Source organism: Postia placenta, assembly GCF_002117355.1.
Source record: "Postia placenta MAD-698-R-SB12 unplaced genomic scaffold POSPLAscaffold_21, whole genome shotgun sequence".
In the NCBI taxonomy this organism is placed as follows: Eukaryota; Fungi; Basidiomycota; class Agaricomycetes; order Polyporales; family Adustoporiaceae; genus Rhodonia; species Rhodonia placenta.
The window spans coordinates 267958-279058 of NW_020169852.1; the positions used below are offsets into that span (position 1 = coordinate 267958).

General features: G+C 56.1%; 2 protein-coding genes across 2 annotated transcripts; one reads left to right on the plus strand and one right to left on the minus strand.

The window, feature by feature from the left end:
• Positions 1-6347: 6347 nt before the first annotated feature.
• POSPLADRAFT_1158843 (hypothetical protein) lies at positions 6348-7722 on the minus strand (the record flags this gene model as incomplete). Its single annotated transcript, XM_024487371.1, has 3 exons — positions 6348-6397; positions 6505-7468; positions 7492-7722. 3 exons carry the CDS (start codon positions 7720-7722, stop codon positions 6348-6350), a joined length of 1245 nt encoding a protein of 414 aa, XP_024333586.1.
• POSPLADRAFT_1062289 (hypothetical protein) lies at positions 7658-10604 on the plus strand (the record flags this gene model as incomplete). The annotated part of the gene is made up of 2 exons (XM_024481493.1): positions 7658-7746; positions 8399-10604. 2 exons carry the CDS (start codon positions 7658-7660, stop codon positions 10602-10604), a joined length of 2295 nt encoding a protein of 764 aa, XP_024333587.1.
• Positions 10605-11101: the final 497 nt, after the last annotated feature.

An 11101-nucleotide genomic window follows, 5' to 3' on the forward strand; every position in this document is an offset into this window, starting at 1 on the left:
CGTGTCTATGTGGTCATGTTAGTGAAGAAAGAAACGTAGTGGTACGATACCAGACACGAAGTGCGCACGGACCCCATTATGTAAGCTACATAATGTTCAACCTGCGGGTGAGCGCTAAGACAGGCACCAGTATGGGTGCTAGTAGTACAAGGAATAGAACGGAAAGACAAATGTTTCACTGCCTGTCAAGGCCAAGTTCACGCATTCGACTCTCAGGACTTTGTCGACGTCTACATCCCAGACGGTCCTGACACCCTCATCCTCACCTGTGAGCAGCAGCCGTGCCCTAATTGGACACCCCGATCGATTGAGCAGGATTACCCATGCTACAAGGCAATCAGAAGGGCTCAACACCCGCTCGGGCCCTGCAGCACCCTCGTGTCTCGATCTGCCTCGCGGCACTCTCCCCCAATCTCCCCCAGCTCCCGACTCCCTCAAACTGTCGCCGGTCCAAGTCAAGCGCGAGGAGATCTCCCTCCAGACCCTGCGCCAGAGCCTGAGCCTGAGAAGAATATGAGTGAAGAAGGAGTTTCGGAGTCCGAGTCCGCGGATCCTGCTCGGCCCGCCTTGCTGACAGCGCTCACCTCCGCGTCAGCAGTCCCTGACGTACGTGACCCCCCCACCGAACTTTCTCCGGCGCCTTCACCGCCGACTCCGCCGAGAGGCCGCTCGAGCACTCGCTCCTCTCGAAGTTCGGCCAGCGGAAGGCCACCACAGCCGCCTCCGCCCCCGCAACGTCCTCCGTCCCCCCCGACGCCGATAATGTCGTCCCCTGCAGCCGCCCCCGACAAGGAGACCCTGAAGCTCCTCCTCCCCCTCCGCTATGACGGCAAAACCATCATCGAATGCGACAGGTTCTTGTCGCAACTTCGTATTCACTGGTTGATCAACACGTCATTGACGACCATTGAGCTTAAGGTACAAGTTGCGCTAAGCCTGCTCGATGGCGACGCCCGCGCCTGGGCCACGCCTTACTTCGCCCAACTCGCATCAGTGCAGATGGGTGTGCAAGGGGTTACAACCCCCTTCAGGAACGAAGCGGCCTTCACCGCTGCCTTCAAGGCTTGCTTCGGCAATCTCGACGATGCGGCAGCAGCCCAGGTAGAGCTGGCGAAGCTCTGCGTGGACAAGTCGGTCCGCAAAAAACGCACTGCGGCGGAGTTCTCCACGCTGTTCAAGGGTCCGGCGGACCGTTCCAGGTATGGGGACCTGGAACTACGCGACAAGTACCTGAGCGGTATCCCCTCCCGCGTATATCGCAAGATCGAGCTCGAGACCTTCACCACGTGGCGAGCCGCTGAAAAGCGAGCCACTGAGGTCGAGCAGATCCTCGACATCAGCCGGGCCCGTCGGCCCGAGCTGAACAACTTCTTCTCGGCCCGAGGTCGAGGTCGCGGTGGGGCACGTGGTGGTGCACCCTCGTCACACGCAGCTTCGGCCAGCATCAATGCGGCCGTCGGAAAAGGAGACTTTCCCGGCACATGCTTTGGCTGCGGGAAGCAAGGGTACCGTCGTTTTGAGTGCCCTAATTGTAAGGATAAACCTTACACAAAACGCGCCGACGCGCGGGCTACGGTTGCCTCGGGTTCCACCCAGGCGGCGACAAGCACCCCCGTCGCTTCATCCTCGGCGAGTATAAGCGCCGCTTCAGCGAAATCGGAAAGTTCCGAGCTGGCGGACTTAATAGCACAGATGAAGTCGATGCGCGAGGAGTTGGAGCACTATCGAGCGCTCAAAGAAGAGTCTTTTTGATCCGGTCCGCGCTTCGTGCCGCACGCGTCGGACCGCGTAGTAATAATCTGTACAATGTATTGGCAACCGCAAATGTGTACGAGTTGGACCATGGGTCCCAGCATTTCCACATCCCGGTGCGCCTTAAAGGAGAAAGACGGCACAAGGATATAGTCGCAATGGTGGACAGTGGAGCCACCACGAAGTTCATCAACAAGCGTTTCATCATGGAGAATCGAGTACGAACGCGGAAATTGAAAGAACCAATTCCGCTGTACAATATCGATGGAACACTCAATAAAGACGGAAGCATCTCGGAGGTAGCCGTGCTACAGATGCAGATAGGAGAGCACGTCAAAAAGACGGTGTTCACGGTCACGGACATAGGTCCAGAAGATGTGATCGTTGGGTTGGATTGGCTGCGAGAGCACAACCCCGAAATCGATTGGGAGTCAGGCTCCCTGAAATTATCACGATGTCCTGAGACGTGCAGTGCCAGGAAGACTGGCCAAATGGAGCAAGCAACGACTGCGCGTGATACGGGGGTCAGGCCCACGGCGCGCAGACGCTCGCAGAAGTCCAGACGGTCGGTCATAGGTGCTTGCTGGAGTAAGGTACTCCCGGACTTCGAACCTGAAGAAGATCCGGCGGAAGTAGAGTGGGATGAGGCCGATTTGATCGAAGCCTGGGAGCAAGGTATCACACTTCCCGGCACTCCTCAGCTGTTCGTTGAAGCAGGGCACACGTATTCCCAGCTGTTCGCTGAAGAGGAGATCAAAAAGAAGGTCGTTAAGACCACCGAGGAGTCGGTACCTAAACAGTACCACGAGTTTCTGAAGGTCTTCTCAAAGGAAGCATCAGAACGGCTACCCGAAAGGAAGCCATACGATCATGTGATCGAACTCGTGCCTGGCTATTCGACATTCCATTCGAAGGTGTACCCCCTGTCGAATAATGAACAGGAGGAACTTGACAAGTTCCTGAAGGAGCAGTTAGCGAAAGGCTACATACGGGAGTCGAAGTCGCCAATCTCGTCCCCCTTCTTCTTCATCAAAAAGAAGGAAGGAACACTTCGACCCGTACAGGACTACCGCCGGTTAAACGCGATCACGGTCAAAAATCGTTACCCCCTGCCGTTGATCGCCGAAATGGTGGACAAACTCCGTGGTGCCACGCTCTTCACAAAGTTCGACGTCTGATGGGGATACAATAACGTCCGAATCAAGGCCGGTGATGAATGGAAAGCCGCCTTCGTGACTAACCGGGGGCTGTACGAACCCCTGGTGATGTTCTTCGGCCTCACCAACTCCCCCGCCACTTTCCAGGCAATGATGAACGAGATCTTCCACGATCTCATTGTCGGCGGAAAGATCCTTGTGTACCTAGATGACATACTCATCTTCTCCACCAACAAAAGGGAGCATGAGAAGGTCACACGCGAGGTCCTCCATCGCCTCCAGGATAATGATCTATTCCTGAAGCCTGAGAAGTGTGAATGGGATGTTCCCAAAGTTGACTACATCGGCTATGTGTTTGGTGGCGATGAGGTAGCGATGGATCCCGCGAAGCTAAAAGAAATCAATGAGTGGCCGGTACCCCGGAACAAGAAAGATGTTCAGAAGTTCCGGGGGTTCTCCAACTTCTACCGCCGCTTCATTAAGGACTTCGCCAAGATCTCGCAACCACTTGACCGACTCACAGGGAATGACCCATGGCATTGGGGCGAGGAAGAACAACACACCTTTGATGAGCTCAAGCGCCTCTTCGCTACCACACCGGTCTTGGCGCTGTATGACCCAAATCGAGAGACGCGCATTGAGGTTGATGCCTTGGGCTACGCCACTGGTGGCGTGTTGATGCAGAAGCAGGATGATGGCAAGTGGCATCCAATTGCATTCCGATCTCATGCTATGGACCCAGCCCAGCGTAACTACGAGATCTACAATAAGGAGATGCTCGCGATCATTGAAGCACTGGATGATTGGTGCCATTACCTCGAGGGACTACCCAATCAGTTCGAGATCGTAACCGACCATAAGAACCTCGAGTACTGGCGTACATCCCAGCACCTCACGCATCGTCAAGCACAATGGTCACTCTTCCTGGCTCGCTTTGACTTCCGCATCACGCACAAGGCTGGGACGTCGAATGGAAAGGCTGATGCCCTGTCACGTCGATCAGACCATCAGATCGGCGATGAGGATGATAACACCGATCAGGTGGTTCTCAAGCCAGAGCGCTTCCGCATCGCCTCTGCCAGGCGCGGTCATGCCTCAGTGACAGCTGATCAGTCGCTTCTGAAGCGCATCAGGGAATGTTCAGAGAGGGATCGTGTAGTGGCCGAGGCACTTGAAAAAGTACAGGACCTCGGGCCGCCCCGGCTTCAAAGGGGCTTTGAGGAGTGGAATGCCGAACAAGGGCTCCTGCTGTTCCGCAGGTGCATGTACGTCCCAAAGAACACAGAGCTCCGGCGGGATATCGTTAAGATCCACCACGACTCGCCGATCGCCGGTCATGGTGGTCGTGCCAAAACCCTGGAGCTCGTGTCGCGGAATTACTGGTGGCCTGGGATGTCTAAATTCGTCAATGAGTACGTAAGCACCTGCGACGTGTGCAACCGTACCAAGACATTCCCAGCCAAGCCCCAGGGTCCGCTGAAGCCGAATGAGATCCCCGAGCACCCATGGCAGATCATCACCACGGATATGATCGTTGGCTTGCCGAAGTCGGATGGGTTCGACTCGATCCTGGTCACCGCCGACCGCTTTACCAAGCAGGTCCACTTCTCAGCCTGTCATGAGACCCTGACGGCAGAAGGCGCGGCCGACCTGTACATCCGCGATGTGTTCAAGCATCATGGGGCCCCGGCCAAGGTCATATCGGACCGAGGCCCCCAGTGCACTTCGAAATATCTCCATGTGGTGTACAAGGGACTAGGGATCGAGCCGGCGCTGTCTACAGCGTTCCACCCTCAGACGGACGGCCAGACTGAGCGCTGGAATCAGGAGATCGAGCAGTACCTGCGTGCTTTCACGAGCCACCAGCAGGATGATTGGGCGAAGCAGTTGCCGCTCGCGGAGTTTGCACTGAACAACCGAGTTCACTCCGCGACCGGGCACTCCCCTTTCTTCCTGCATCAAGGGTACCATCCTGAGATCCAGGTTCGGATCAATCTGATGTCCGCGATGCCCACTGCCACTGACCGCCTTAAGATCCTGAAGGAGATTCGCGATGACGCGCGCTCTGCGCTCGAGCTGTCAGCCGAGCGCATGAAAGTGTACTACGATAAGCACGTGCAGGAGGCACCGGTCTTTGCGCCGGGGGACAAGGTCTGGCTTGACGCTCGGAACCTTAAGCTGAAACAGCCGAGCAAGAAGCTCAGTCCCAAGTGCCTTGGACCGTATGCCGTGCGGCGAAAGCTCGGAGACTTGGATTATGAATTAATCCTGCCGAAATCGGTGCCTGTGCACCCGGTGTTCCATGTCTCCTTGCTTAGCAAGTACACATGTAGCGATATCCCGGGCCGGGAGCCGGAGGAGCCGCCTGCGATCGAGGTTGAGGGTGACGAGGAGTACGAGGTTGAGCGGATCAAGGATTCGCAAATCTTCCGGCGTCAACTGCAGTACCTCGTCAAGTGGAAGGGTTATGACGACTCGCATACGTCATGGGAACCAGCGCGCAATGTTGCTAATGCGCCGGCCCTCGTAGCCAACTTCCACCAGAAGAATCCGAACACCCCTCGCCGTCTCAATGCCGCTACCTTTGGTAGTCTCAACTTTCAGCCAATGCCTTCGCCGCTGACTGAAGCACGTTGCCGCTCCGGATGGGAGATGGGCAAGGGCGCCTCGCATGAGGTCATGCGACGTTGAGGGGGGGTAATGTCACGAGTTGGCATGGCATCTAGCTGTCACGACTTGGTACGGCGCCTAGCCGTTTTTTAATTTTTTCCTTTTCGCGGGCTCGAACCCGCGACCTCTGTACTACCTGCCTGATATGGACGCGTCACTATCTACTGTACGATTAGATTAGATGGGGCAGCAGCGCACGGCACAGCTCGGGCCCCGCTGACGCAGCCGCTCTGACTCACCGGCCCCCAGGGCCGCGTCGGCATGCTGCGCACAGACCAGCTGCGCACGGACCAACGTGCACAGCCTGCCCTAATCTCCCCATGTATATAAGCCGGCCTCTGCTGCCCTAGGGACCTCAGTTTCGACCTCTTGTCCCTAGGTCAGTAAGCCCTCATTTGTATTCCTTTCTTACCTTACTAACTAATACATTCACTTGTCCCTAGCCTTAGGTTTGAGCCTTGCTCACCATCGCTTCGGTAAGAATCAGTCGAACACCCCCAGCATCCTTCAAAGTCTGTGTTCCCCCTGTCGCTCGACCCTAAGTCGCGACATGCGGTGGGTTCTGTCTTTGCAGATAGCTGGGGTTCATCCTTCCCAGCCAGAGTCGATTCCTCGACATTTGCAATCTCCTTGATTCTCGCAGTGTTGGCGCTCACGGCTTTTGTGGACAGGGGCGTGTCGTCCTCGCTATCCGTAAGCTCGACTTGAATAACCCGCGTTTTCTTAGCCTTCTTGGCTGCAGGATTACCGCTTCCTCCTTGTGCCTTCTTAGCGCCATCCCTTTGGGTATTCGGCCGCTTGTCCGCATTTTTGGCCAACTTGTAGCAATCATCTGTGTTATGAGTCTTCGACTTGCAGATGACGCAATACTTCTTTGCCTCTGTCGAGGCGGCCTCAGCGTCCTTTGCCTTGCCTTTGCCTTTACCCTTCGATTTCGACTTTTCAGCCGAATCGATGTCCATGGGAACAGCGCCGCCATTATCCGAGCCACTGTTCTTGAATACCAAGCCTCGTGCCTTCTCCGGGTTGACAATCTTGTTGATGTTGAGCAAGATGTTGAGGAACAATGTCCAATCCTTTGGCAAGGTGGACTCGTCCTTTCCGGCCAACACCAACCGCATGTCACGAGGTATAACCTCCCGGAGTTTGTCAATGAGGAGACTATCGTCATACTCCGTGAGACGTCCGAGGGTGCGGAACCTCTCAGCGTACTTCACAAAGTCCTTTGAGGCCAGATCCTTATTGATGAACAGTGCCGTGATCTCCTTCTTTGCACCCTCCTTGTCATCGCGTTGCCCATATATCTGGGCTAGTTCCGCCACAAATGCCTTCCAGGTACCCAGATCCTTTCCTTCCCACATTTTCACATAGTAGCTCTTCATGTACTGATGAGCTGGTCCTTGCAGCTTCGAGAGCACCGTGACGATTTGCTGTTTGTCGGTGGCCACTCCCTCATGCTCGCACCACAGTACGATCAGGTCCAGCCATTCCTCAAGCTTGGTCTTATTCTCACTGCCCTTGAAGGCCGGAGGTTCCCCAATCTTAGGTTGATGGGAATGACCGCTACCCGTTGACGCAGGTAGCGCATCGACTTGTCGCTTGTAGGAATCGACTAGCGCCTGCTGATTCTGGACCGTGATATGCAGGGATTCCACCTCTCGAAGAAGGCTCTGAAGGTATCCATTGTAGTGCCTGCTTATGTCTAAGGTCAGGCGACCAATCCAGTCTCTGACTCGTCCAGTGGTCGATTCTGCAGCATTCGCAGTAACCGTTGATAGGCGCCGAGCCCCGCTGGGCCCCGATACACCTCTTTTCGGCACTCGCATCCCGCCCGGCACTTCGACCCAGTCTCCCAACAGGTCGATTTCGCCTTCGACGATCTTCGACACCTTCGACGGTGCGCGACGCTTACTCGAAGCTCGGCACGGTCTTCCCGATGCCTCGTGCGTAGATCTCGGAACATCTTCCGCATTCGGCGAACAATAGGGCCACTTGACGCCGCTTGGCCAAGCGCGCGCTTCGCTCCAAGCCACACCGAAGTAGCCGGTCTTTCCCGATTAGGTATCGAACCTCGCGGCATGCCTTCACGACGGCTACCGGTCCGAAGTGGCCATATGTTGCTCTTCATCTCCGCGTTCGGCATGACGTCACTCTACCGATGGACTTGGTATGTGCCTCTCGGTGAGGCAGGTTCTTGAGGAACAATGCAAAGCCCCTTGTACTCGTATGCCACTCTCGAATAGTCGTAGCATCCTGTGTAGTATAAAATCTGTCGTACTTCTCTCCAGAAATACAAGATCTGTTCCCCCCCTCGAGTTCAGAGCTCATAAGTCGAGTTCGCCCTGCGTCTACGTCCTCAACTGCGTCACTTCGTTCCTCACTGCGTAACCTCGAAACCTCGTCCACTGCGTTCACTCGTCGATACCGTCTCGACGAACCTTTCGACTTCGACTATTGTCGAAGAACTGCGTTGCACCTCGAACCGCGTACTAAGCTAAGTCCCCCCCTATCGAATAGTGTCTCTTCTCTCTCTACGATACATCGAAGAGCTCTGCCGAGCTTCGATCGTCTCCGCTAACTATCCACAGCTTCCGAGTAGCTTCGACGATGTGTCGAAGCCACCTCGTACCTTCCCCATCGTTCGTAGCCTTTTCCGAAGGCGTTTCTCGTGTTCACTCGAACCGCGGGACACCTTGCTGCTAACTCCCCTCTCATTAGACTATAAGCCGTCTCTCTAGTCCCTTTAGGTCGCACCCAGGTTAGGGGTTAGGGTTTCGTAGGTCGTATCATTTCTGGAGCCCACCGCGAGGGGATCTCAGGCAAGAATTCGCCTCTTTCGGGTTTCCGAAAACGTCTCCAGTAGTCACCCGCTCGCAAGCGCGTGAGGCTGCTAGCCGCAGCGCCGCTGAGAACCTCGACAGCTCTTCTAGAACGCAACCGACTCCCTCTCCAACAATCCCCGGTGACTTCGACCGCGATGAAGAAGACGAGATAGACCAAGAGCTCCAGGACGACTTCGACGAAGAACCGATCCCTTCGACCGCCGAAGAACCGATCCCTTCGACCGCCGAAGAACGCACTTCGTCCCCCGAGCTTCTAGGCCTCACTACTTCCAACTACGACTTTTCGACTCCTGATCTTTTCGAACGATCCAGTTCTTCGCCCGAACCCGAGTATCCCATCCCATCTACTTTGAATCTCGTACTTCCGACTCCATCGTCTTTTCGCGCCCACGCACAACCGCCCATCGCATCCTCTTCGCGACTCCCAGTCATACCTACATCCGACCTGGCACCTCCGCCACCATTAACACCTTCAAACGCAGCTTCGAACTCCAACCCCGCACCGCCCGCTCCTACGATTCCTTCGACTACTACCACGTCCTCTTCGAGCCCAGCTCCTACTACCACTACAAACATGAGTCAGAACACGACCGCACCGTTGATGCCCCCGCGTGGTCATTCGACGGCACCAACCTTCGACCCGTCGGAAGTCCATTCGCTTCGGCGTTACTTCCAGGACCTCGAGGCATTGTTCACCCGGTGTCAGATTACCGACGAAGCAGCCAAGAAACAGTGGGCCGTTCGGTATCCTTCGATCGACGTTGCTGACTTATGGGAAACCATCGAGTCCTTCATCGACGTAGCCAAGAGCTACAACGACTGGAAAGCCGACGTACGAGCACTCTATCCTGGCGCCGACGATACAAGAAAGTGGTCGCTGGCAGACATGGATCAGCTCATCGGAGAACGCGCTCGTATCGGGATTCACAACGCGGCAGACCTAGGCTGCTACTACCGCGACTTCATGGCCATCACAAAACATCTCATCGCACAGCACCGTCTCTCCACTATCGAGCAAAGTCGCGCATTTCTTCGCGGATTCCAGCCAGCGTTGCTCACACGACTCGAGACCCGACTACATCTCAAGCACCCCGATCACTACGCCGACGACCCGTATACCATGGCAAAGATTCATGCGGCAGCTACGTTCATCTTACACGGTACATCGAGCACACCTACGACAGTGGCTAACCGAGCTACCGCTTCGACGTCGAACACTTCGACAACGGTGCCCCCCGGGATGATCAAAACCGAAGACATCTCGATGATCATCGAAAGCCTGTCGAGGACAATCGCAACACTCATCCAGCCGACAACACACGCTACGCACAACCACGCTCCCGCACCGAGACAACAAGCTGCCGTCCACATCCACGAGAACAGCGGAGTTGAACAGACGTGCCACTACTGCGGCAATCATGGCTGCAGGGTAGGCACCTGTGAGTTCGCGGAGATCGACATTCGGGACGGCAAGTGCAAGCGTAACACCGAAGGAAAGATCGTCCTTCCGAACGGAAGCTTCTGCCCCCGCACTATCCCTGGTCTCACGATACGGGATCGAATCTACGAGTGGCATAGAAGAAATCCCGCAGCACCCGCCGCTCCGACGATGCTCTTCGAGATCGACGACCGCTCGACTATGCAAACCTTCACGCTCAACACCAGCAGCAGGATCGAGGCGCTCGAGCGAGAACTCCTTCAGCTACGGAAGCGAAGGGAGGTCTTCGACGGCGTCAAGATTCTACAGCGGAAGAAGCCTACGACGCCAGCCGTCCCGAAGAGCGCGGAAGCCTCGGGATCTGGTACATCGAGAGGGGTGGCGGCACCCTCGAGCACTTCAACAAGCACGGCCCCGCCTCCAACGATACCAGCAGCAGCACCCGCGCCGTCTTCTTCCCTGCCTACGCAATCCACGTCTCGACCTACTACTACGTCCGCTCCTCCAGCACCACCAGTACACCCCTTCGCAAACACTCGCGACGCAACCTACGCCCCACCGAACGTTCGAAACTTCGCAACTCCGCTGAAGCCCTCGAACGACAAGGGCAAGGAACCAGCGTACAAGACCATCGTCCCCGTTATCCAGCCGAAGCTCGCCGAGGAGATCTTCCAGCGTTCGATGAAGTCGCTGTTCGTCACGCTGACCCCAGAAGAGTTGCTGTCGATCGCGCCCAACATTTGAAACAAGTACCGCGACGCCGTCACCCCTAAGCGAGTCTCGACGGAACCCGTCGCGTCGGCCCACATCGTAGAAATCGGCGCCGACGAGGTCACGGCCGTCAACCAGCTCTCGTGTTCAGGTGCAACATTGGAACCCGGTGCTACAATCGTCCCAGACCCCTATGAAACATATCTGAAGCACATCCCTCACGGCGAGCACCCCGCGGAATTTACTGTTGCCCGCGATTCGAACGCGATTCGTTCGATCATCGCATTGGTCGACAACAAAGAGCAGATCGAATGCATCGTCGACCCCGGTTCGCAGATCATCGCCATGTCGGAAGAGGTCTGTCTGGGCCTCAACCTCCTCTTCGATCCTACAATCCAGCTGAACATGCAATCGGCGAACGGCGAGGTGGACCGATCGCTGGGACTCATTCGAAATGTTCCCTTCCGCATCGGTGAGATCGTATTGTACCTCCAGGCTCACGTCATTCGAAACACAGCATACGACATCCT